This window comes from Oncorhynchus mykiss, chromosome 10 (genome assembly GCF_057628025.1).
Source record: "Oncorhynchus mykiss isolate SJ-2025 chromosome 10, ASM5762802v1, whole genome shotgun sequence".
Taxonomy (NCBI): domain Eukaryota; kingdom Metazoa; phylum Chordata; class Actinopteri; order Salmoniformes; family Salmonidae; genus Oncorhynchus; species Oncorhynchus mykiss.
In genome coordinates, this window is record NC_143031.1 from 34764464 (window position 1) to 34791787 (window position 27324).

Here is a 27324-nt window from a genome sequence, read left to right on the forward strand (position 1 = left end):
TGAATATTATATTTATCCCATACATTTATATGGCCAATTTGGGTGCAATCAATTAGCTTAATTTCTCAGAGATCAAATTATATTTGAATAAAACAATGTTTCAGGAATGCTAATCTTATCTGTTGGTGAGTGTCGAAATCCTCTTGTGCTTTTTGAAGTGGAACGACCCAAGAGAGAGACATGAAGAAAGGGCCAGATGATGGTGAGTTTTGTCTGGAGTCCCAACAGTCTGTCCTTTAGGGGAAAGACAGATGCGGGAAAAAGAGGGAGAAAGAAAAACATGAGAGGAGGGGCTCGGGAGATTGCTGCTCTTGGCTGTGAAACACCTACCCACTCACAGACAGGCTCTGTCTCCCCGCCCACTCCATTCTTGTGTGTGTGTGTGTGTGTGTGCTGCAGATGTTTTTGTGTGGCGGCTGCTCTGGCTTTTCTGTCACCGCGCAGAGCTGAGAGGAGGAGGAGAGAGCAGCGCAGCAGAGAGAGAGAGCGAGAGTGCGTCCGTGTGCTTGTGTGTGCTATGCAGGGATTGCTCTGTCTGGCTGCTGGTGATTTGGTAGGAGCTTTTGGTGTGTTTATGTAGACATCCACCATTCTGCTGTTGGTTGCGTGTTTAGGTCAGTAAGCCATCGAGGAGGAGCTCTCATAAGGTAGATTGCATGCTGTTTGCATTTGACTGCTGCAGGAGACCGCCAGGAAAGGAGGGAGCGGGAAGGGGGGAGATCGGGAACAAGTGAAAGAGAGAGCTGTTACCCTCAATGTGCATTGGTCTGTTTATCTTCTCTACTGCTTGCTAGTGTTTAGCTGTGTGGCTGATGCGGCATGTGTCTATGAGTCAGGCTGAAGCCATACTGTAAGTGAGGTCACAGCGCTGTAGTGGAGGAGACAATGCTGGTAATGAATGTTCTCTCTGCGTAGGGGACGGACGGTGAGGTCAGCTGGGCTGCTGTGTTCTGAGCATCAGACTCTGAATTCCTCTACAGTGGAGGAGCTCCTGGTGGCTTTGTTTCGGTTGCCTGGCGGGACAGAAACAACGGTCTGATTCAGTGTGGTCTGTGTCAGCCAGAGGCACAATGCATGTGTGAGCTGAGCTTGGCAGGTGGCAGGATTAGTGCTAGATGTAGTGTGACTGTGGACTGGACACAGACCATTCATTCACACATACTCTCACATACAGGAGAGTTAGGGACTTATCACTCGTTCGATTTCAGTCATTACATGCAGCATTAGAGCAGTGAGTCTGTTAGGCAGGCAGGCAGCTCTCCTTACACCTCAGGCTGCCATTCCATTACAGCAGTGTGCTTTTCGGGACTGAGACTCCGATTTGCTTTTTGTAGCCAGCTGTGGAGCCCCTTGATTCTCATACCTGGCTTATGGTTGAGAGGAAAGGTATTATATCCTTGGTTTGCAGAGGGATAGAGCCCCTAAGCTATTTGAGATAGTGAATTCAGCAGGACTTTGGAAGACAGGCATTGAGATTGAGATTGGATCCGCTTGTAAAGCAAGAGCACGGCCATTGATAGGTCTTGTGAGGGGTATAGCAAAGACTCAGTGGTGTGTGAAATTGGTTGAGGGATAGTGTGTGTTGGACAGTGTGTCAGATAGTGTGTGTGTGTGTGTCCATTCTCTCACGCGTAATGCTGTGCCCAGCGTCCTGCCTGCCTCTCCTAAGGGACCTGGCTCAGTGGCGCTGCCTGCTAGGGTGGCACCGCCAACACGGGGTCAGTGCAGGGGTCACTGCAGGGGCTGGGCCGGGGTCAGAGGTTGGGGTTGGGGGAATGAATCGGCCCGTCTGCCTCACCAAACCGCAACATGGGAGCAAGGTGAGTACCTTAATTTACTCAGCAATCTTTCAGACAGTTTAAACCTAGTCTTTTTACACCACACATTAGAAAGACTAGATACTGCAATAATAGTAATAATAAATCATTAATGAACCGAGTCTTTGTCTGTCCCCTCAGGGTTCTGCATTCTTTTGTGAAGTTTTGTGTGATTCTTGTCATAAGGGGCCTCGTATGGAGTGATTTGAGTGCCAACATTGTATTTGAATTCCATAATTTTGAAATTTGTATTAACTTTTTAGTATTTGTTTTATTTGTAACGCACAAATGTAATAATTTTATTGAGTGAATATTGCATTTAGTTTTAAAATCGAATATTTAAGTTAGATATATTCTGTTTCAAAATGGTATATATTGCATTCATTGTCTATCAAGTTTACAAACAATAATTTCAAGTTCATCAACGTTTCATATATTCAACTTCTCAGATGCATTCGGATTCCGTTTTTAAATTCGGTTCTCTAAATTCAGATTCAAAACCACAGACAACATCCTGGTACTTTCATAGCCAGGGAATGTAGAGGAGAACCAATATAATGAAATACTTACTGTGGTAAACAGAAGCTTCTTGTGAAATGTTGAATTTATTTTCTCGCATTTGAACCATTTTGGCTATAAACTATGATGATCCCATTCCTGAAAGCTAAGAGTCTCTGAAATATCTGTTCCCTCTATGATGATCGCATGCCGCATTGGAAGGGAGTAACACAAAATAAAAACAATTTGGCCCACATAAGAATACTGTTGAATATTCCTGACAGTTTAGCCCTTCTAAGGATAGCCTTTCCTCTGCCAATGTAATCCTGCTCTTGTGACCTACTGGGTTCGAACTGGGTCTCCTGCCTGTCACAAGACTGTGTTAGCCCACTTAGCCCATAGCTTCTGGAACTAATCCCTAACAAAATTCTACAGCAAGGTTACTCATCAAAAGAGCTTGGTTCATCAAACCACTTCAGTTACATTTTACCCCCTTTGACCTCATACTCAGATATCACGGGACCAATATAACTGACTGGGTTCGAAATCAGGCTTACTGCACAACAACAGCACTTTATTTTGCAAACAGAAGCAGAATGATCTGTAGACCCCATTTAATGAGAGGGCAACAGAGGTGGTTTGGGGATCCATGCATGTGATGAACAACCTTGCCTGAGACCTAAAAACGTGTTAGTTTGACTGATTGGGTTCTAACCCAGGTCTCCTGTGCTTCAGACAATTCAAGTTTTCAGGTCTCCGACAAGTTACTTATCACAAAAGCATGGTCACCAAAGCTGCTGCTACATGGTCACGTGTGTTTTCGAGGCAGAAGTCCTGCGGTTGAGTCTCAATATGCGATGAATCAGGGGAAAGCAGTACTTGCTAAGCAGACAGTGTGATGTCCTTTACAATGGTACCACTGGACTCAGATGTACAGTTGCGCTGGTTCAAACCACAGGGTTTTCTGTAGAGCGAGTTTAGGTGGTGAATGTAGCTTATGGGAATCTGTGAAACTCATTAATCAGCCTGAAGTGTTGTCCCTTGCACAATAGTAAAAGGCCTTTTTCAATAGCACGGTGGGTTATAACTATGGTTGGGTGGTATCTAGATTTCAATATTGTCTTACTGTCCTCTCATACCGGGCTATACGGTATTACCAGCTTAGTACACAAGGGGGCGCCCAAAAACACAAAGAAAAGTCTAGAATTCTATTGCCCAGAATGCTGACAAAGTGAGCACAAGTAATGTCGAATTTCAATGGAGGCTGCTAGCTAAATATGATAACGAGCGCAAACGAAAATAAAAAAATTGCTGAGACAGCTCATAAAGTTACACATATATAGTTAGGAGCTACCGAATGTCATTTTTGGTGAGTTTAGACATTTACAAGCAAACGTGAATGAGAGACCTTGAGAGACCTGTATCTGTGTGAAGTCTGGAGTTGCTAGGCTAGGGCCTTGACTTCTGAAACACGGCAGAAAGCTAACACAAACGATGCCCCATTTGTGTCTCGGTATGAGCTGAATCACATGCACATTGGACCCACTCCAATTTGCCTACCAACCGATCTGCCATTTCCATCGTTATTCACACGGCCGTAACACATCTGGACAAGAGGAATACCTATGTGAAAATGCTGTTCATTGGCTAGAGTTTAGCATTCAACACTATTGTTCCATCCAAGCTCGACACCAAGCTCAGAGCCCTGGGTCTGGACACTATCCTATGCAACTGGGTCCTGGACTTCCTGATGGGCAGGCCACAGGCTGTGAGGACTGGCAACAACACCACCTCCACACGGACTCGAGCGGGTGGTGATGGTGAAGATTATTTTGTATTTATTTTTTACCTTTATTTAACTAGTTAAGAACAAATTCTTATTTCCAATGACGGCCTAGGAACAGTGGGTTAACTGCCGGTTCAGGGGCAGAACGACAGATTTGTACTTTGTCAGCTGGGGGGTTTGAACTTGCAACCTTCCGGTTACTAGTCCAACGCTCTAACCACTAGGCTACCCTGGGACCTTGCTCCCACCCATCCAGGACATTACTCAAAAATGTGCCTGATGAAGGCCCGCAGCATCATGAAGGACAACACACACCCCAGCCACGAGCTGTTCACTCCCTTACCATCGGAGCATGTGGTCTGATACCAACAAGCTCAGAGACAGTTTCTGTCTACAAGCCGTCAGACTGCTGAACACTTGAACTGGACTGACAACCTGCACTGAGTCTCCACACCTTAGCACACATCCACTCACTCACACCCACACAGATATGCACCGGGTATACAAAACATTAAGAAGAACTGCTCTTTCCATGACATAGACTTACCAGATGAAAGCTATGAACCCTTATTGATGTCACTTATTGAAGTGGATTTAACCAGTGTAGATGAATGGGAGGAGACAGGTTAAATAATTATTTTTAAGCCTTGAGACAATTGAGACATGTATTGTGTGTGTGTTCCATTCAGAGGGTGAATGGGCAAGACAGAAGATTGAAGTGCCTTTGAACGGGGTATGGTAGTAGGTGCCAGGCGCAGTTGTTTGTGGCCAGAACTGCAATGCTGTTGGGTTGTTCGTGCTCATCAGTATCCCGTGTGTATCAAGAATGTTTCACCACCCAAAGGACATCCAGCCAACTTGACACAACTGTGGGATGGATGCATTGTAGTTAACATGGGCCATCATCCCTGTGGAACACTTCAACACCTTGAGTCCATGCCCTGATGAATTGAGGTTGTTCTGAGCCATTTACTTTGTTCTTATTTGTTGTTGCATTGTCGAGAAGGAACCTACAAGTAAGCATTTCATTGGACGGTGTATACCATGTGTATCCTGTACATACAACTTAAACATGAATCAGGGGAAGCGGTACTGATTAGGCAAGCAGCGTGTCATCCTTTACATGAACTTCCTGAACTTATCCCTATAGGCTGTAGGTAAGTGGACTAACACAGCTTTGTGACATTCTGGTTCGAACCCAGTCAGTCACGAGCAAGATGAAATGGGGAGTGAAAAGGGTGTTCTCAGAAGAGGTATGACAGGGCTATTCAACTATATTCTTATGGAGCCCAAAGGGTTCTCCTCTCATGGCATCAAGAGAATGTTGCTATATCTCTCATTTTGAGAAATGCTATTGCAGCCAGGGAAAGAGTGTGCGAGAGGGAAAAACAAGTGCATGAGAACAAGAGGGAATGGATCGTTACTGGCGTTCTAGCCGAGACATTTGATGCCTCTAACTCAATTACTAGACTCTCACTGCAGGCCAATCTCATCCCAAACTTTCAGCCAGATTGCTATTGATCCTAGTGTGGGCAGAGGACTGGAGAGGTGTAAAGGCTGTGTACTGGGGCTGGGTTTGGGGGGGAGGGAATGATTGAGAGGATGCAGAGGGCCCTCTGTGACCCATTCCCTGGCCGAGAGGGTAACGTAATACCCGTGGCCTGGCAGCTGGATGGTTTTTCGGGACACATGAGCCTCTGGGTACTCTGTTCAGCCTGAGGTCACTGCCTGTTCCTGGAACTCGAGGAAGAGAAGAGGAGAGGACCACATCTGCTCTTTTTCTCACTCACTTTTTATTCCTCACCCGCTTCTCGCTTTTCCTCTGCTGTTCATTACGGTTTTTATTTTTGCCCTTCCTGTTTTACTCCCTGTCTCTCACTGCATCCTCTTTCTGTCTCTCACCTCTCTGTTTTACTCCCTGTCTCTCACTGCATCCTCTTACTGTCTCTCACTTCTCTGTTTTACTCCCTGTCTCCCACTGCATCCTCTTTCTGTCTCTCACTTCTCTGTTTTACTCCCTGTCTCCCACTGCATCCTCTTTCTGTCTCTCACCTCTCTGTTTTACTCCCTGTCTCCCACTGCATCCTCTTTCTGTCTCTCACCTCTGTTTTACTCCCTGTCTCCCACTGCATCCTCTTTCTGTCTCTCACTTCTCTGTTTTACTCCCTGTCTCCCACTGCATCCTCTTTCTGTCTCTCACTTCTCTGTTTTACTCCCTGTCTCCCACTGCATCCTCTTTCTGTCTCTCACCTCTGTTTTACTCCCTGTCTCCCACTGCATCCTCTTTCTGTCTCTCACTTCTCTGTTTTACTCCCTGTCTCCCACTGCATCCTCTTACTGTCTCTCACTTCTCTGTTTTACTCCCTGTCTCCCACTGCATCCTCTTACTGTCTCTCACTTCTCTGTTTTACTCCCTGTCTCCCACTGCATCCTCTTACTGTCTCTCACCTCTGTTTTTCTCTCCACCCCTCTCTCTTTTTCCATCCTCCTCACACTTCTCTCTCTGCCACATCTCTCCTTTTTTTGCTTACTCAATCCATCTTTTCTCATCTCCCTTTTGTCCATTATTTTCCCTCCCTCTCCTGGTACATTCGAGAGAGAGATGGAGAGAGAGAGAGACTATCAGGGTTTGTGTCCTGAGTGTGGAGTCGGTTAAGTCCCCTCAGCACTAACTTTACCATCACTCCTCCTCAGGGCTCTGTCTCAGGGGATCCACACAAACAAATCGCCTTCATTGCAGTTCCATTCTGCTATGGCAACATCAATATGAAAGAAGTAGCCTAGTTGTGTTTTAATTTGCAAAGCACAATGACTAAAATGGCACTGAAGCACACTACTCCAAGGCTGTTATCCCAGACTCTGTCTAATTGACTGACCTGTAAAGTCTCATCAGGTTAGAGACCCATTAACAGAGGTAGCCTGTAGTCTCAGGGCCAGGTGGTCTCTCAGCCAAATTTTATAACCAATGTTGGTTACAAAATGATTGCATCTGAGCTTCTAGAGTGTGCGGCTCTCCTTTTTCATTTTTTAAGAGCAGCCAGAAGAGCAGGCTGATGAGTCTGCAGTCTCATGGCCTTTTCTGCTGCAACACAACATAAGGCCTGATGGAACAAATCCTGGAGGGAGGGCAAGACGGTCTCTCTACCTCAGAAGGAGAGCTTCCAAAGTGCCTCAGCCAGTCGATACCAACCCAGCCAGGGGGCCTTTTTTGGCTTAGAGTAGAATAGTCAGTTAGGCAGTGTGAGTGTAGCCTCTCTCTCTTTTTAGGCACAGCATTGAGGAAATTGTCCTGGCAAACGGTGTCTGAGAAGCTGTTAAATCATTTACTGTAGCGAACTACTTTTAACTGTGAGAACAGGCCTGAATGTTCCACCTCTGCACTGCCAGTGAGGTAGTTTGTGTACTTTGCATTGGTCCTCTCTCTGGAGGAGGTAGCGGTGGGAGAGAAGCTGGGTCTCTCAGCTGAAAGGAGGTGGTTGGTTTTTTGGCAGGGTTTGACTGCTTCTGCAGGAGGTTGTCAGAAAATAGATTATCTAGGTGGAGTTCATGCAAGGCCCTCAAAGTTAATGGTCACACATCTGGGTACTTTATTTGATCATTTACCCAAATGTGAGATGGTTACATGTGTTACTTTCCTTTACCTGTCCAGTTAAATAAAAACCACTGACCAGCTTGATTTTGTCAGTAAAATATCATGCAAAAGCTGTAAAAAACAAACACCATCAGTAACGAAGCTGACAGAATTTCAGAGCAGGGTGAAACGGTTTAGAGCATATGTGTTGATTGGAGGTGAAACAACACAACTCCTCCCCAGAAGCTCCCCTCACTGGCCAAGCTCAATGCAGATGATGTGCAACTTAAATGTGGAAGTTGTTCAATAATTCAGCAGCCAGTGGCTGGGCTGGTCTGTGTGTCTCTCCACAACCCAGCCCCATCTCTCTAGACCTAGCCTCAGCCGTATCAGCCCCATCTCTCTAGACCTAGCCTCAGCCGTATCACCCCAGCCCCATCTCTCTAGACCTAGCCTCAGCCGTATCAGCCCAGCCCCATCTCTCGTGACCTAGCCTCAACCGTATCACCCCAGCCCCATCTCTCTAGACCTAGCCTCAGTCGTATCAGCCCCATCTCTCTAGACCTAGCCTCAGCCGTATCACCCCAGCCCCATCTCTCTAGACCTAGCCTCAGCCGAATCAGCCCCATCTCTCTAGACCTAGCCTCAGCCGTATCATCCCAGCCCCATCTCTCTAGACCTAGCCTCAGCCGTATCACCCCAGCCCCATCTCTCTAGACCTAGCCTCAGCCGTATCACCCCAGCCCCATCTCTCTAGACCTAGCCTCAGCCGTATCACCCCAGCCCCATCTCTCTAGACCTAGCCTCAGCCGTATCACCCCAGCCCCATCTCTCTAGACCTAGCCTCAACCGTATCACCCCAGCCCCATCTCTCTAGACCTAGCCTCAGCCGTATCACCCCAGCCCCATCTCTCTAGACTTAGCCTCAACCGTATCACCCCAGCCCCATCTCTCTAGACCTAGCCTCAGCCGTATCAGCCCCATCTCTCTAGACCTAGCCTCAGCCGTATCAGCCCCATCTCTCTAGACCTAGCCTCAGCCGTATCACCCCAGCCCCAGCTCTCTCGTGACCTAGCCTCAGCCGTATCACCCCAGCCCCATCTCTCTAGACCTAGCCTCAGCCGTATCACCCCAGCCCCATCTCTCTAGACCTAGCCTCAGCCGTATCACCCCAGCCCCATCTCTCTAGACCTAGCCTCAACCGTATCACCCCAGCCCCATCTCTCTAGACCTAGCCTCAGCCGTATCACCCCAGCCACATCTCTCTCGTGACCTAGCCTCAGCCGTATCACCCCAGCCCCATCTCTCTAGACCTAGCCTCAGCCGTATCACCCCAGCCCCATCTCTCTAGACCTAGCCTCAGCCGTATCACCCCAGCCCCATCTCTCTAGACCTAGCCTCAGCCGTATCACCCCAGCCCCGTCTCTCTAGACCTAGCCTCAGCCGTATCAGCCCCATCTCTCTAGACCTAGCCTCAGCCGTATCACCCCAGCCCCATCTCTCTAGACCTAGCCTCAGCCGTATCAGCCCCATCTCTCTAGACCTAGCCTCAGCTGTATCACCCCAGCCCCATCTCTCTAGACCTAGCCTCAGCTGTATCACCCCAGCCCCATCTCTCTAGACCTAGCCTCAGCCGTATCAGCCCCATCTCTCTAGACCTAGCCTCAGCCGTATCACCCCAGCCCCATCTCTCTAGACCTAGCCTCAGCCGTATCACCCCAGCCCCATCTCTCTAGACCTAGCCTCAGCCGTATCACCCCAGCCCCATCTCTCTAGACCTAGCCTCAGCCGTATCACCCCAGCCCCATCTCTCTAGACCTAGCCTCACCCCAGCCCCATGCAGCCCCATCCCAAGCCAGCCAGTACCAGAAAGAGAATGCTTTACTTAAGATTTTAACAGGCCTGCAGAGCCCAGGCCCAGGCTAGATTAAACATTTTAATTAAAATAAGAGCGAATGAGCGAGGGGAGGAAGAAAAGAGCATTTACCGCCACTGGGCAAGTTTGCAAGCTTTTGTGAGTGTCAGAGGATTAGCCAACAACCCAGTTGGTTTTTCACTACCTGGTTTAGAGAGCTAAATGGATTGTTTTGTAAATGTGTGTATACTCTGCATGTCTGCGTCATTGACATAGTGTAGAGAAGTGTGGTTGACATGCACTGTGCTGGTGTTATTACTCCCTTGAGGCTCTGTAGCAGTGATTGAAACCCCTGAGGCTCTGTAGCAGTGATTGAAACCCCTGAGGCTCTGTAGCAGTGATTGAAACCCCTGAGGCTCTGTAGCAGTGATTGAAACCCCTGAGGCTCTGTAGCAGTGATTGAAACCCCTGAGACTCTGTAGCAGTGATTGAAACCCCTGAGGCTCTGTAGCAGTGATTGAAACCCCTGAGGCTCTGTAGCAGTGATTGAAACCCCTGAGGCTCTGTAGCAGTGATTGAAACCCCTGAGGCTCTGTAGCAGTGATTGAAACCCCTGAGGCTCTGTAGCAGTGATTGAAACCCCTGAGGCTCTGTAGCAGTGATTGAAACCCCTGAGGCTCTGTAGCAGTGATTGAAACCCCTGAGGCTCTGTAGCAGTGATTGAAACCCCTGAGGCTCTGTAGCAGTGATTGAAACCCCTGAGTCTCTGTAGCAGTGATTGAAACCCCTGAGGCTCTGTAGCACACCATAGAGAGAGGCTGGGCTATTCATTTGTACACACACAGGGAGGGGGAGGGGTAGATAGAGGTGGGACACTGTACAATCACTGTTATTGTGTTGACGGGCGAAGATTTGAACAATGGGTTTGATCCAAATGGAACGGTGACATGCTGCATTCCGTGAGGTGTGATCTGAGTGGTTTAGTGTATGTTGTTCATTTTTGGTGGCGCTGAGGAGATTTGTGTAAATGTTGATGGACAAGGGATTTCAATTCAATTAGCCTAAATTACATTAATTGATGACATGGGGCACACTACCAGAGGTCCTTATTTACCCCCCCCCCCCCACACACACACACACACACACACACACACACACGGAGTAGAGGAGGGGGTTGAGCTTTATCACCAAAGACCTGCCGACTGGATTACGGCACAAAATCCTGTCAATCAGTCATTAATAAAGGTGGATAAGAGGATCAGCTTCCCTGAGGGACTCTGCCAAGGAAACTGACTGACCTCTACACATCTGACCTCACAGACAAATATTTGGGCTGATAGATGGAGAGACAAGGGATACAGAGGAATTTGCGTGACTGGATGCATTTGAAAACCCAAATGAAGTGACACTAAACTTACATTTTTTGTTGTTGTTATTAATTGGGACACTGATTACACAGGGGAATCAGTATTTGATTCTAACACACATTTTTTAGCAGTTGTGTGTCTCTCTCCTCTGAGGGTTCTCTGACCCAGCTGCTCTTTTCATAGTGCATGGTTAAAGTCAGTCATGCCGTTATTCAGCCAATCGGTCCAGTGGGTCCTAACATAGCCATTGATTTGTGGGAAGCCTCCAACCTGCCACACAGATTAATATTTAATATTGAAACTTACCCCCTGGGGTAGTTTTACTGGAGCAGAAACACAAGCACCTCTCACCATGTCACCCCACCTCCTCCTCCTCCCTCGCTTCCCATCTTTGCACCCTCCCATCCTTTCAACCCCAGGGCTTCAGATGAAAGTGAGCTAGAGGACACAGCACATAAGCCCTGTTGGAATGCTTAGAAAAATGTGTCCTTTGTTCTTACCTTGCTTTGAGTAATGACTGATCTAACGGAACTGAGTGGGTGATGGATCGATTGCCACATTTGCTTCAATTTCTTCCATGTTGCTTCAATGAGGTCAGATCAGTGATCAACATGAGGATCTCAGGAAAGTAGAATGTGAAGGAAGGAAGGTGTGTTCAAATAGATGTCTTATTTGATGGACAATTCAAATTGTCCATCATAGACCGTATGGTCCTATCTGTTTCTGGCTAGGTCCCATATTGACCATAGAAGGTTGTTGTTATCCCAGGTTGTCTCCTGTTCTGGAAGGGGTCTGGGTGTCCTTCAGGTTGTGACTTCAGCGTCCTTCAGGTTGTGACTTCAGCGTCCTTCAGGTTGTGACTTCAGCTCTAGTTCCTCACAACCCCTCTCCCTGCAGCCTTATCCAGGCCAATCAGCCAAATCCTTGCTGATGACACCACGGTTGTAGGCCTTATAACCAATAACGACAAGTCAGCCTATACGGAAGAGGTAAGTGAACTGGCATTGTGGTGCCAGGACAACAACCTCTCCCTCAACATCAGCAAAACAAAGGAGTTTATTGTTGACTTAAGGAAGCAGAGGAGGGAATACTCTGATCCACATCAACGGGACTGCAGTAGAGCGAGTCAGCATTTTTAAGTTCCTCGGCATCCACATCACAGATGACTTGAGATGGATCAACAATACCACCACTCTTGTCAAGGGGGCACAACAGCGCCTCTACTTCATAAGGCGCCTGAAGAAATGTGGCATGCCACACAGGGTTCTCTCCAAATACTACCACTGCACCATCAAGAGCATCCTGACGAGTTGCAGTACATCACTGGAGCTGTGTTCCCACCCATCCAGGGCATCTACTTGAAACGGTGCCTGAGGCATCATGAAGGACCCCCACACACTCCAGCCACAAGCTGTTTTTTTATGTATTTAAAAAAACATTGACCCTTAATTTAAGCAGGCAAGTCCGTTAACAAATTCTTATTTTGCAATGACGACCTACCCCTAACCACATTGGGCCAATTGTGCGCTGCCCTATGGGACTCCCGATCACGGATCACGGCTGGTTGTGCTCCAGCCTGGGATCAAACCAGGGTCTGTAGTGACACCTCTAGAACTGAGATGCAGTGCCTTAGACTGCTGCGCCACACTTTCTCTCTCTCACACACACCACAACTGCTGCTACCAGACATTTTATTCCCCCTTCCCTGAAATGTGTAAATATTGGTCTATAAATTCTGTCTTCCTGTATTCTACTGATGCTGAAATGTTTAATCTATTCTATTGAGCCATTTACTTTATGTTCGTATTCTTCTCTTTTCTTATTTCTTATTGTTGTTGCATTGTCCAGTAGGAGCCTACAGGTAAGCATTTCATTGGACAGAGTATGCTATACCACGTGTATCCTGTACGTATGACAAATACAACTTTAAACCGCCCCCCTTCATGCACTTTTCATTAGATAATCCACTTATTGCTCCAACCCTTCAATACCGCCCCAGCACTCCCAGCACGGACCAGCTACTTACATATCCTCCCATATTGTAGTCTATCGTCTCCTGCTACACTCGATCTTTACTGGTATGTCTCCGTCTTACAGGCAAGATTGTCTGTTGATGGTTCAATATGTACATCTTTTTCAAAACGGCCTTGCTAACAACGTCATGTATCTCAATCTCCCCTTCGACAAGCAGTTTAATTGCCTGGTATTGCTTTGTTTTCATACAAAATAACCATCCAATCTTCTAAGATTCTTCCTCCCTAACATCTCCATGGATGTGTTGGGAAGCTGTTGTAATGCCAGAGGGTTTATATCTAGTAAGGTGCTTAGCTAGTACTCTTATCTACTTCTCTTCATACCCTTCATGTGCCCTGCCACTCTCACCCCCTCCCTCCTCTATTTCTTTGTTCCCTCTCTCTTGCACTCTTTCCCTGCCTCACTCTCTCTATCCTCCCACACATTCTTCAATCTCTCAATTGGTCCCTCTTTCTTTACTTCCTCCTTTGCCTTCTCTGTTTTTCCTACCACCTGTGTCTGCAATATCTTTCTTTCCTTCATTCCCTCTCTTTCCCATCTCTCCTTTTATAACCACCTCCTCTCTCTCTCCTTACCCATTCTGTCTCTTCCCCCGCATTGTTCCTCCTCTCCCATTCTGTCTCCCATCTCTTGGGTCATTCAACCCCACTCCACTTTGAGTAGGTTCTCAATATACATAGGAAAACTAAATTGTAAGCAATTCTCTCTCTCTCTTTCTCTCTATCTCAGTATGCGTCAGCCGGATGCCTGCTGTCCCTCCACCACAGTGAGAAGCCTGATCACGAGGAGGTATGTGAGTTCCGTCCCTACACCTGCCCGTGCCCCGGGGCCTCCTGCAAGTGGCAGGGCTCCCTGGAGGCCGTCATGCCCCACCTGATGCACGCCCACAAGTCCATCACCACCCTGCAGGGAGAGGACATCGTCTTCCTGGCCACAGACATCAACCTGCCGGGGGCCGTGGACTGGGTCATGATGCAGTCCTGCTTCGGCCACCACTTCATGCTGGTCCTGGAGAAGCAAGAGAAGTACGAGGGCCACCAGCAGTTCTTTGCTGTGGTGCTGCTCATCGGAACGAGGAAGCAGGCCGAGAACTTCGCCTACCGCCTGGAGCTCAACGGGAACCGGCGGCGCCTCACCTGGGAGGCCACGCCCCGCTCCATCCACGACGGTGTGGCGGCCGCCATCATGAACAGCGACTGTCTGGTGTTTGACACGTCCATCGCTCACCTGTTCGCCGACAACGGCAACCTGGGGATCAACGTTACCATCTCCATGTGCTGAGCGGCTCAGATGTGGAAACACAGACCCACAGGCTTCTCTCGTTTTCAGACTTACACATGTGGTGGGCAGAAACCGGTGCACAGTGACTGACTGCTGTGCTGTACCTGCCTCCTGTGTGATGCAGTAGACTGTGTGTGAGAGGATAGGTGGGATATGGAGAGGATGTGTGTGTTTTGCTGCTTGAGGCTCGTTGGCTCCCCATAATGCTTGAATGGAGACTGGGCTGTAGAGTAGTTTCAGGGTTAGGGTGTTTGCCTGTCCTCTCATAATGCTTGAATGGAGACTGGGCTGTAGAGTAGTTTCAGGGTGTTTGCCTGTCCTCTCATTGTGTGTGCTGGAGACAGTGTACAGTAACCTACATGCGGTGGGCTTTTGATGACTGATGCTCTACCCGCCCCCAGGACCCCTCCTCAACCGCTCCCACCCCACTCACCCCTACCTCCTCTTCTGCCAACCAGTGCCAGGCAAGAAGGACACTGCCAGTGTAAGAAAGGGCGGTCAGTCAATTGGCTGCCACACAGCGGTATTCAGAGAACCTCCACTTCATCCGTGAATAGCCCCTGCAGATGCCGCTTCCTAATCCTCACAGCGAATTAAGTTTCAGTAAGTTGGTCAGTGGACCAATCAGGCCTCAGACGCATATGGGCAGAGTCGGGACCTGAGAGTGACCAATGTGCTGCCTCAGTCTGGGTTAGTGTGAGCTAAGCCGGGGTTGTTCATGCCCTCCTAAAGGACTGCACTGACTACTAACCAACTCCTTACTTTTCAGAACCGCAAAACTCAACCGTTTTCATAATTAGGCTGTCAATTATAAGCCCAACCCTGGTGTGTATAATAATATTGGTGATCGGTCCTGATCTGATTGGAAGTAAAAGACTGCATGTATGTCCGCCATGTAGAATAAAGACACTGATCAGGTGTTTTGGTTGTAGGCTCTCGTCATAATGCATCATAAAGGTTGCATAATGCCATCGTAAGCATGGTATCAAACCGGTCATAAGCACTTTTTGGTGAAACCCCAGGGCCTAGTTATTCACATGGATTCTGTATTACAATACAAACAACAAAGGCACATTACTTCTCCAAAGTCACACGCTCTGTTGCATAAAACTCTTATAGATTTGAAGGTTAGTCCCTTTCTTTTTTTTTCTTTTTTTTTTTACCCCTTTTTCTCCCCAATTTCGTGGTATCCAATTGTTGTAGTAGCTACTATCTTGTCTCATCGCTACAACTCCCGTACGGGCTCGGGAGAGACGAAGGTTGAAAGTCATGCGTCCTCCGATACACAACCAACCAAGCCGCTGCTTCTTTAACACAGCGCACATCCAACCCGGAAGCCAGCCGCACCAATGCGCCGGAGGAAACACCGTGCACCTGGCCACCTTGGCTAGCGTACACTGCGCCCAGCCCGCCACAGGAGTCGCTGGTGCGCGATGAGACAAGGACACCCCTACCGACCAAGCCCTCCTTAACCTGGGCGACGCTAGGCCAATTGTGCGTCGCCCCACGGACATCCCGGTCGCGGCCGGTTACGGCTGGCGCTGCAGTACAGCGCCCTTAACCACTGCGCCACCCGGGAGGCCCCGGTTAGTCCCTTTCTTTGGTAAGGTCAGTTGTCATACAATTTCATGAATGAAAAACAGGTGTCATGTCATATTTAAGATGGCATTATGTTTGTTTTGACACAGAAATCATATTTGTAGTGTGCGAGCCAGTACCACTACTGTTATGATTGTGTTTTTGTTTCTCTGCAGCCACTCCTCACCAACAGAGATGAGCAGCATGGCAGAGGCACGCGTTTTCTTATTTGTTCCTCTGTATGTCTCGTGAAACCGTTTGTTCTGCAGAACCTGGTTTTTCTTCGGTTCTTCTACGCTCTGATTGACATACTGTAATATGGGGGTAGTTTTGACTCTTCCCCTCTGGTCAGTCAACCCACCACAGCCTTACTTTTGTACGTAACCTAACTAGCACTCCCAAGTTGGGAAGGCGTCTGTGAGGATGACGAAGTTAGACTCACTCAGACCCACCCTCAGTGTCTTCAACGGACTCTCGGTTTTTGTGGACTTTGGGGCAAAGTCCCATGGCATTGTGGGTAGAAATGGGAATTCCATAGTACTCCAGCCATGTACCTCGCCTTCACCCGGCGTCATAGTAACCAAGCAACCAAAAACCCACCTTTTCATAAAGTACCTCTGATGACATTGATCACAGACATGTCTGTAACCCAACAGAGTCCCCTCCTGCTCCCAGAGACACTGCAGTATACCCCAAATCACCCTCTGCTGATCACCTCTGCCCCGTCTTATAAGTATTTGTAATATGTAAATGTTGGATGACCATATATTTTCTAAAAGCTGATAGGAGATTCTGTGTTCGGTTGTGTTGATCTGAGATGTGTTTGTGTCCACGGTTACTCAAACTGTTGTACATAGGTTTTGAGGTTATTTTCAGAGCTGTTGTAACTACCTGCTATCCTATTTTATTCTAGTGGTCAGTGTCCCTGCCTTACCCACTGAGTGGACAGACAATTCTGCCAACACACTCTCCTTTGGGCAGGACAGCTCTGCTATGGCTGATCTGTAATATCTACAAAAAATGAAAACTGTGACGCTCACCTTTTTGTAACATGGGCTTGAAGCCTTTAATGCTGCATCAGTTATCATGAGCCAGAGAGAACTGTGTGGATTTCATTAATTCATTGTTTATGGGGCAATGTGAGATCAAATCAATGAAAACTAAGAGTCAGTGTCCACAAAATTAGATTTCATGGTGCATTTGTTTCCACTGAAAACATCTTTAGGTCCAGATTTCTGCAGTTATGTTTTGGGGCGGCAAGTAGCCTAGTGGTTAGAGCGTTGGGCGAGGTAAAAAATAAATAATCTGTCTTTCTGCCCATGATCAAGGCAGTTAACACACTGTTCCCCGGTAGGCCGTCATTGTAAATAAGAATTTGTTCTTAACTGACTTGCCTAGTTAAATAAAGGTTCAATTAAAAAAAAATCTGGGCCCCTGTCCATCCACGAAAACAAAAATGGTCCCGTGGCTGAATGTAGTTGATGATCCCTGACCTTGGCTGTCATTATGTAGGCTATAAAAAACATGTCTAACTATAACTCTTCATCTGCTTAAGTGTTGTCCACTTGCACAATGTTTTGTTCCGTATGACGTGTCAGAACATTGAACAGAAACGCATTCCCATCCAGCTGTAAATCACCTAGAATCATTCTACAAACCAGAAAAGTACACACATTCTTTATGTACCTCGGGAAATACAACCCATGTCTATGACGTCATGTGTACTATGAATGTACAAGACATATTTTGTACAGCCAGACCCAATACTTATTTTTTCCCAAGTTTAGCCGAATCCTATCCTGGGATGTTTCTATAACAGCTGTATGGGTGCAATTTCTTCACTTAATTTCAATTGGGTCCCTAACAAGTATTTTCTTTGGGACACACACGTTTTCCTCTCCTCTCTTTGAAAAAGGTTGAATACATCACCTAGGTAACTAACATAGTATAGCACTGACGATCTATCCATGCAGCCAGACAACGGGGCGACCAAAATCCCAGTTATTCGAGTGTGGCTTGTCTGCCTGGCCCCCCACTGGAAGAGGATATGGGTTAACTTCTCGTTCTCTAATATCTCTATACCCCAGTTGGGTTTTTTCATTGGAGCCCCGGTGTGATGAGATTAATAGAACTGATGACATTTACGGTGTTTCACATGCCAACTATCGACAGGTTCCTTCACACACTTAACCTCTTGGTGGAATTAAAACATTTCCTCAATGGCAGGATGTGCTTTACCTCTTTTTCCCTTTTATGTTTTGACAAAATGTTAATTTATTCTTGATATATATATATATATATACAGTATTTCTGTATCTATGCTTTGTTCTGTCTTAGATGATTAACTATGTTGTGTTTTAAACATCATTCAGCGATACAGATGAATTGCAGTTAAAATCCTGTTGAGCAGGTATGAGCTAGTGATCATGTAAATACGATCTTTCTTTGGTCTGAATTATTCCTTTTTTCCCCCAAAGTATCTTGTTTGCCTTTGGTTCTTCACTGAATTACAAATTGTGTCATGCTCTGGACAGTCTCTTTTCACCCAAAATCACCTATTTTTGGAGCCAAGAGGAAGTTCCTATCTTGCGTTACCCATATTACCATGTGTCTCTGTATGACTTGAAATCCAATTTAAAAATAAAATGTTATTTATAAGGCATCTTGTTGGAAACAAAATCTTTGTAAAAAAAAAAAAAAAAAAAAAAAAAAAAAACATTTTATTTACAACAGTAAATCATTGTCTGATTAAGCATTGTTAAGCCGTTTGAGGGTAAAATTTCATTTGAAATCCAGTTCCGCTTTAACTTTGCTGCTGTTGTGGAAACAGGCCATGTTCTCATGACTCAAGTCCTCATTCACTGTTTGGCTCAGTCTCCACATAACAGAGAATATGGAATCAACAGGCTTGATATGACAAATACTAACAATAAAACAACCAATCATATTAGTTCCATGGTCCCAGTTCCTGCTGACTTTCTATAGTGAAGGAAAGAATAAGATTTCACTCAGTCCAGTTGTCTTGACTACAATCAAGGCACTAATGTTACTTTCTCCTTTGGTCTCTCTCCCGACTGTGTTCTTTGTGCTTACTTGACCTGTCTCTTTCCCTCTCTCTGTTCCTGTCTTTCTCCCTGTCCCAGTCCCTCACTCTGTTCCTCTCATTGTCCCTCCCTCTTTCTCTCTCTCTATCCCTGTCTTGGTTTTCTCTCTCCTTCCTGCCTGTCCTCTTGCTCTCCAACTGCAGTCCTCCATCTCTCCTCTTCTCATCCTCCCTGGGCCTCTCTCTCTCTCCTTCCCCATGGTGATTTCGGAACCCTCTGTCCACCTGCCTGTGTGTGTTCTGTGGCCCTGCCCCAGGCCCTGGTCTCTCTTCCCTGGCCCCCAGCCACTCCTCTGGCGCTCCCCGCTGGCTATACTTGTCATAGCCCAGGTCCTCCTCCTCCTGCTTCACCCTCACTGCCAGGGCAGGCCTAGGGGGAGACACAGAGTGAGTCTGGGCTAGCCTCTCCCTCTGCTTCCTATCCTCCTTCAGAGCCTTTTTCTTCTTCTCTTTCTTGTCTGGGTTGGAGATTAAAGAAAAGACGGAGGGTCAGGTAAGAGGATATGAACATGACACACACACAGACAGCAAAGTTATCCTCCACTACTCGGGTGTACTCGTGTCCTTGCCTTGCAATTATACTGAACAAAACTATAAACGCAACATGTAAGTGTTGGTCCCATGTTTCATGAGATGAAATAAGATACCAGACATTTTCCATATACACTAAAAGCATCTCTCTCCTGTTAGATAGCATTTTTCCTTTGCCAAGATAATCCATCCACCTGACAGGTGTTGCATATCAAGAAGCTGATTAAACAGCATGATCATTAAAAAGGTCCATCTTGTGCTGGGGACAATAAAAGGCCACTAAAATGTGCAGTTTTGTCTCAACACAATGCTACAGATGTCTCAAGTTGAGTCAGCATGCAATTGGCATGCTGACTGCAGGAATGTCCAGCCGAGCTGTTGCCAGAGAATTAAATGTTCACTTCTCTACCATAAGCCACCTCCAACGTCATTTTAGAGAATTTGGCAGTGCTTCCAACCAGCCTCACACCTGAAGACCACGTGTAACCACGCCAGCCCAGGACCTCCACATCCAGCCTGAGACGAGCTACCCAGACAGCTGATGAAACTGTGGGTTTGCACAACTGAAGAATTACTCCACAAACGGTCAAACAGTCTCAGGGAAGCTCATCTGCGAGCTTGTCCTCACCAGGGTCTTGATCCGACTGCAGTTCTCTGTCGTAACCCACTTCAGTGGGCAAATGCTCACCTTCGATGGTCACTGGCACGCTGGAGGAGTGTGCTCTTCACGGATGAATTCCGGTTTCAACTGTGCCGGGCAGACGGCAGACCACCTGTATGGCGTTGTGTGGGTTTGCTGATGTCAACATTGTGAACAGAGTGCCCCATGGTGGAGATGGGGTTATGGTATGGGCAGGCATAAGCTGAGGACAATGAACACAATTGGATTTTATCGATGGCAATTTGAATGCAGATACCGTGACAAGATCCTGAGGTTCACTGTCGTGTCATTCATCCGTCACCAGATACTGACTGGTTTTCTGATCCTCCTCTACCTTTCTTAAAAAGGTATCTGTGACCAATAGATGCATATCTGTATTCCCAGTCATGTGAAATCCATAGACTAGGGCCTAATGAATTTATTTCAATTGACCGATTTCCTGATATGAACTATAACTCAGTAAAATCTTTAATTGTTGCATGTTGCATTTATATTTTTGTTCAGTGTTCATTCTACTTTGACGAAAGTTCTTACATTTCAAATCCCCAGTCTGAGGCTGACAAGTAGCAGACCTGGACCATCTGGACCTCCATTAGTCTCGTCTCACCTTTCTTGGGCTTCTTCGCGGGTACGGCGTACTGCTCTTCTTCGGACTCGGAGGATGAAGGGTCAGGTAGTTTGGGGGCACAGCCCTCCTCCCTCAGGCGCTTGGTGATATCATCCATGTCCTCATTGTCTTTGGGAGGGCGGTAGTTCAGCACATGGTCCACTCGGATGGTCCGCCCCTTTATCTAGATACCGAGAGAGAGAGAGAGAGACACAGACCACAACAAAATGAGTCATTTACGTCTTTTGCATCGTCTAACCTTCATTTATGCACGTCAACTGGTTTAGTCTCAATCTCTCTTGTTCTCTCCTTCTCAGCTGTGAGTGATTGCCATTCTTTACCTTGATCCCATTTAAGTTATCCACAGCCAGGATGGTGCTCCTCTGGTCCTCGTAGCAGATGAAGCAGAAGCCTTTGGATTTACCCGTCTTCTTATCACGCACTAGGTTGATGTTGGCCATCTCTCCATACCTGCAGACAGACATGAAGCAGGAACACACCTAATCTAATGCAAAGAACACTTCATTTATTCCGAATGGGGAAGGTTAAGAGGGAATAGGGGAAGATAAGCATGGAAAGACAGGTAATTGTATAGACAAAAACAGACAGACAATGAAGAACGGGGAGAGAAAGGACAGTGAGTGGAGAGATTGGAGGAAGGGGTGTATGTATGGGACTCACTGAGAGAAGACACAGACGATGTCACCTTCCGTCAGCTCATATGGAAACCCACCTGCAGGTTAAAACAGAAGCACTGAAGTTAGAAACAGGCTTATAACTGCTGGTGAGATGGACTAGAGAGCAAGCCACTGACTGAATAAAATTTAAAAAAACACTACTTTGATGCCACCAACTGGTCAGCTGACAGTACACCTTAAACATGGCTGTAATAGCAGGGTTCGGATCAATCCTATTCAATCGCAGGGGTGTCTTTGACACAGCCTCTTACCGATGAAAATCCAGGCGCTATCCTTATACTCAGAGTGCCATGACACATTTTCCTTCACCCCCAATGAGGCCTCTCTCTCATTCAGCTCATTGATCAGTTTCACCTTGGTCAGGGGACTGCAGGACACAGAGAGATGGAGAAGGATGAAAGGATAGAGTTTAACTTGCAATAGAATGCAGAATATTCTCTCTGCTGATCCTGTCTTTGCTTTTTTCTTAACCCCCCATGGGGTCGTCTCATGAGGAACTACAGACCATAATATATTTAAGTAATAAGGCACGATGGGGTGTGGTATATGGCCAATATACCACAGCTAAGAGCTGTTCTTGCGGAGTATACCACAACCCCAAGAGGAGCCTTACTGCGATTATAAACGGGTTACCAACGTAATTAGAGCAGTAAAAATAAATGTTTTGCCATACCCGTGGTATAAGGTCTGATACACCACGGGTCAGTCAATCAGCATCCAGGGCTCGAACCACCCAGTTATATATAGTAGTGTGTATTCATTTAACGTTAACATTATTGTCATTAGTAACATTATAATCGAGCTAGCAAGCTAACGTTAGCCATGTTGACTGATGTTGCAGTACACGTTAGCTGGCTAGCTAGACCTCTTCACATGACCATCCCATTACACCTCAGTGGGTAACTAGATAATCATTACAGCCGATACAACATGTAAAACATATAATCGGTCACTTATACTCACTTCATTATGAAGTTATCATGAACGCAAACACGATGCTAACTTTAAAATGGAGCCCCCCCCCCCTGACCAACATCAGTTTCCGGCGCGTCATACTACGTACAGGGGTTTGTGGGAGGTGTAGTTCAAAGGCATGCTCCCTTGTTCTCAGAATTGAACAACTTTTATTATAAAAATCGTACAAACAAGTCCCACAGAACAACTTCATTTCAATATTCAATTCAATTATTCAATTCCAATGGTATTTTGTGATTAAGCAAAAGCTCTCCTCAATGCCACTGCAATGGCCTAAACACTGACTTTTATTATCTCTTTTCTAAATGAAATCTACTTTTATAGCACCATCATTCCCCATATCACAAAGTGTAATTTTATTGGCTAGTTGTAAAATATGGACTTATTTATCCTAAAAATAAGTGTTTATATGACAAGGAAGTGCCCATGAATGAATAATCAATCATCCAAGCATTCTATCATTTATTTTGAATAGCAACCACTCAAACAATAATATTCTACCTACCTCATATCAAGGTTTTATCAATATATTTCCACTATGGTAATTTATGAGAAAATTATAAAGCAATTCTACATTGACATTATGAGTTAATCCTTTGTAGGAAGTATTGGCAATAAAACACATTTCCCATGTACCTCCCTAATGGAGGTAGTAATACACACTACTTTCCCAACAAATTAAATAATTTGTCAAAAAATGTTTATATATAATCACTGACTGAACAGAGAACAACCATTTGTACACACAAAAGCTGTTCCCCTTCAAAACGCACACACCTCTCAGACACACATAGACAGTGAGGTTGATGGGAATGCAGAGAGGGACAAAGTGCATACTTGGCAGAGATAATATCAATTAGGTTAGTGGAGGAAACCGAGCAAAAAAAGCAAATAAGCCCATCTGTTCCATGTTTTAGGTTCCATGATGTCTCCACATCCATTATCTCACTCTGTTATTTTTTTCCCCATTTGATTGATTTTGCCAGTTAGTTGCTGTCGCTAGACATGTGACGTGTTTCCGCCAGAAATGGACAAAGCTCTAAGCTGCCACATTAAGCATTTTCCAAATTGGTTCGATCAACCTCAAAGAGATGTTCTCAAAATGTCTAAGTCATTCACAAGGGGGTTGAGGCAGAAAACGGTACAGTGTGGCCCTCTTCACTGGTGACCGTGGGGAAGGTGGGGTCCAGGCTCATGGCATCGTCCACAGATATAACAGTATGAGTGGGTATACGCAGCTCTGTCTGACATCTCTCACTAGCCTCTAACACGGCTGTGTTCCTGACCCTGTCCTTAACACAGCAGAAGAGGGCCCCGATCTGCAGCCGCACCTCCCTCTGCCAGCAGGCGTACACCAGAGGGTTGATGAGGGAGTTAGACAGCCCCAGCAGCCACAGGTCATTCTCCAGCACCTTGTACAACTCACAGGCCTCACACAGCACCTGCACTGCACACACCACAAAAAATGGGCACCAGCAGAGGGTGAAACAGCCCACTAGCAGAGCCACGGTCCTCAGGGCCTTGACGTGGCCCCAGTAGCGGCTGCGCTGGGGCAGCCTGGAGCCGGCCTGGCGGATCTGCCTCTGATGGCCGCAAGCTATCTTCAGAATGTCCAGGTAGAAGTAGGTGAAGACAGAGAGGACGGGGAAGAAGACGGCACAGAACACCACAATGATGCCCTTGGGACGGATGACAGAGAAGAAGGTGCAAAGGCTGCTGCTTTCAAAGTCTCCCTGCTGGAGCTGCCATGCCATGCCTGTGGAGCAGAGGGGAATAATAAACCTTCTAAATTTATAGTATTTTGAATATTTAAATTAAAATAAGGATTTTCGTTATCAAGTTGATCAACAATCAGTGTTGGGGTCAATTCAATTCCAATTTTGTCTATTCAGGAAGCACATTGAAATTCACAAATTGAGTCTCAGCTTATCCCCCTGAATTTAAATGTAACCCTGTTGTTAGGGACATGTGTCCCCTCTGAAATAAGATAATTGAGGTTAGTTGTTCCACCTGGTAGGAAGCCAACGGTGAGGGATACCATCCAGAGCGCTACCAGGGCCCCAGTCACGGTCCACCTCCCAGTGAGCTGGGAGTAGCGCAGCGGCAGCTTGATGGCCACGTAGCGGTCCAGAGAGATCAGGAACATAGACAAGATGGACGCAGTTGAGGGGGAGATGATGAAGGCCATGCGGAGTAAACACTTGGTCTTCTGTGTGGAGTGCATCAGGAGTAGCGGTTGAGTAATTGGAATAGTTCCATTGTTCACGATATTGTAATTTTGAAACACGTCTGTGACAATGCCAGTGATAGCCAGGCCCACCAGGATATCTGCCAGGGCCAGGTTGAGCACGAAGCACCAGCTCTGACTGCCCTTCCTGCGCATCAGCTGAAAGAGAGCAGCCACCACCAGTAGGTTGGTGGAGATGATGAGGAGAGAGGCCACACTCAGGACCCATCCCATCATTTCTGGTGTCATGAAAGTGTATACAACAGGGGTTAGTATGGGTCTCACACCTGGCATCATGGCAGTGAGATTGGCACCCGACTCTCCCATCCAGCCTGACTTATTGTAAGCTGCCATTGAGTCCTTTACAAGATCTGAGTCTTGTATATCTGAGAGATTCCCCCCCAAAACAAATAAATTATATCCACCAACATCCACTCCTTCTGTGGTATATTGGTATCCAAATACCAATTTTTTCCTCTTTGAACTGTACTTAATGTCTTTCTCTGTCAAACTCCTTATATAACAGAAAGAAATTCCACAACGATAACCTGAGCTATTAAGTAAAAAGCTCTTTAGGAAAAAATTAAGAATGTTCAATGGGTACTCATCCACTCCCGATGTGCCTTTGCTCCTCAGAGGGCAAAGTATCTCCCCTCCTCTCTCGTCTGTAGCTGTGGTTCCTCTGCATTCGACCCTTGTCCAGCCTGCTATCTGGTTATCATCCCAGTCCCCTCAGAGAGTCCCTGGTGCAGACATCCGGGATGACTGGGCCATTTTCCACAAGGGTTCACCACGACCACTGAATCTAGGTTAATGACAGTAGTCTGCAGTACAAACATCAACACTACACTACACTAAGATAGATCTGCTTTTGTTACCATTTGTATCTTTATCATAAAGTCATTAGTGATTTTTTTTATGCCCATCCATTGATGTCAATAAGTAGGGCAGTAAGGAAAGAGAGGAAGAGTTTTCTGTGGCATGTCTCTTGGGAAGACCCATCTGCTTTGGGAAGACCCATCTGGCAGTTGTCTGTAGACTAATATGTGGGTCCTTTAGAAAACACACAGAATTAAAAAAAAATCCAAATCAAGGCACAAAACGAAAAAATAACCATCTACTCCCACTTACAGTACTATAATCAATAAAGACTATCTGCTGTCTTGGCTCTTCTAGTGTCTAAAATGAGTTTCAGCAAAAAGGAGGTATAGAAGGAATTTTCATCTTGAGAAGCCTCTTCATCTTGACACACAACCCTTAACATTCACAGTGCTGTACAAAATATGCTGTGACTAACCACTGTATCTGTGGCTCATCAGTGGCTCATCATGGCTACGTGTTTTATGTATGTATTTATACAGCTCTAAACAAACTGAGAGGCAAAATACACGATAGGGAGAAAGAAAGAGAGAGAAAGTGTATATTTGCCAGACAGGATGACGTGACTCTCCCTATATGTACATGTACTAATTCTGTTTTACGTATGGGAAGCATTGCTTTGGGAGACATAAATCTACCCTGCATAAATTACTACCCAACTTCCTCATAAGTGTATGAATTTACACTCTCTTCTCTCTCTCTGTAACTATTTCTGAACTTCCTGCTGCTCGTTTTAACCCTCAGCAACAACAACCCAACCAGGTCAGTCCAAACAATATCACCAGATTATCGATCACCACATTATCGATCATAGTCGATCATTGTCAAGGTGCGACAAAACGAGTGCCTTGTTTAGAAGAAGGCAGTACTTTATCACTTTATTATGGACAAACTTCTCCCCATTTTAGCTACTACTGTATCAAATGTTTTCTCCATAACAGTTTTACCTATATTTAACTAGGCAAGTCAGTTAAGAACAAATTCTTACTTTCAATGACGGCCAGTGGGTTAACTGCCTTGTTCAGGGGCAGAACGACAGATTTGTACCTTGGGGATTTGAACTGGCAACCTTTCGGTTACTAGTTCAACGCTCTAACCACTAGGCTATGCTGCCGCCCCAATCTAGGGTTACTCCAAACAAAAGACTAAAAAAAATTGCAATTGGCTCAGAACAGGGCAGCATGGCTGGCCCTTGGATGTACAAAGAGAGCTAATATTAATTAATATGCATGTCAATCTGTCCAGGCTCAAAGTGGAGGAGAGATTGACTTCATCACTACTTGTATTTATTGACATGGTATTGACATGTTGAATGCACCGAGCTGTCTGTCTAAACTACTGGCACACAGCTGGGACATCCATACATACCCCACAAGACATGCCACAAGAGGTCTCTTCACAGTCCTCAAGTCCAGAACAGACTATGGGAGAAACACAGTACTACATAGAGCCATGACTACATGGAACTCTATTCCACATCAAGTAACTGATGCAAACAGTAAAATATGATTTAAAAAACAGATAAAAAAACACCTTATGGGACAGAGGGGACTGTGAAGCAACACAAACATAGGCACAGACACATACACCCACACACACAATAACATACGCACTATACACACACATACACATGGCTTTAGTACTGTCGATATGTGGTAGTGGTGGAGTATGGACCTGAGGGCTCACAGTGTGTTGTGAAATCTATGAATGTATTGTAATGTTTTTAAAATTGTATAAACTGCCTTAATTTTGCTGGACCCCAGTAAGAGTAGCTGCTGCTCTGGCAGCAGCTAAGGGGGATCCATAATAAATACAAAAATACAAATACACAGTGATCTTTTCATGTAGAGTAAAGA

At 46.1% G+C, this 27324-nt stretch overlaps 3 protein-coding genes across 8 annotated transcripts in view; 1 reads left to right on the top strand and 2 right to left on the bottom strand.

The window, feature by feature from the left end:
* The window catches only part of LOC110533713 (E3 ubiquitin-protein ligase Siah2), a 41970-nt gene extending 26982 nt beyond the window's left edge, over positions 1–14988 (top strand). The window contains exons 1-2 of one of the 2 annotated variants that reach the window (XM_021618178.3): positions 385–1820; positions 13658–14988. In XM_021618178.3, coding sequence (XP_021473853.2) covers positions 1635–1820; positions 13658–14209 — 738 coding nt within the window. In that variant the 5' untranslated portion in view covers positions 385–1634 and the 3' untranslated portion in view covers positions 14210–14988. Of the gene's footprint in view, positions 1–384; positions 1821–13657 lie in introns of those variants that run through there. The other variant, XM_021618177.3, reaches the window with a different exon arrangement.
* Positions 14989–16828: 1840 nt separating this feature from the next.
* On the bottom strand, positions 16829–22463 carry LOC110533714 (RNA-binding motif protein, X-linked 2). Of its 5 annotated transcripts, none has more exons than XM_036990111.2 (6): positions 22351–22463; positions 21639–21754; positions 21371–21422; positions 21031–21160; positions 20690–20873; positions 16829–19348 (listed from the first exon to the last, which is right to left on the bottom strand). In XM_036990111.2, exons 1-6 carry the CDS (start codon positions 22353–22355, stop codon positions 18834–18836), a joined length of 1002 nt encoding a protein of 333 aa, XP_036846006.2. In that variant the 5' UTR covers positions 22356–22463; the 3' UTR covers positions 16829–18833. The 5 variants fall into 5 exon arrangements, with proteins under 5 accessions (XP_036846006.2, XP_090042554.1, XP_036846008.1 ...); XM_090186428.1 differs by having other exon boundaries at positions 21031–21194; positions 22351–22460; XM_036990113.2 differs by having other exon boundaries at positions 16829–19260; positions 22351–22450.
* An 886-nt stretch (positions 22464–23349) lies between these two features.
* LOC110534894 (glucose-dependent insulinotropic receptor) lies at positions 23350–25072 on the bottom strand. Its single transcript, XM_090186437.1, has 2 exons — positions 24373–25072; positions 23350–24118 (listed from the first exon to the last, which is right to left on the bottom strand). The coding sequence occupies exons 1-2, from the start codon at positions 24941–24943 to the stop codon at positions 23478–23480; spliced, it is 1212 nt and encodes a 403-aa protein (XP_090042563.1). The 5' UTR covers positions 24944–25072; the 3' UTR covers positions 23350–23477.
* Positions 25073–27324: the final 2252 nt, after the last annotated feature.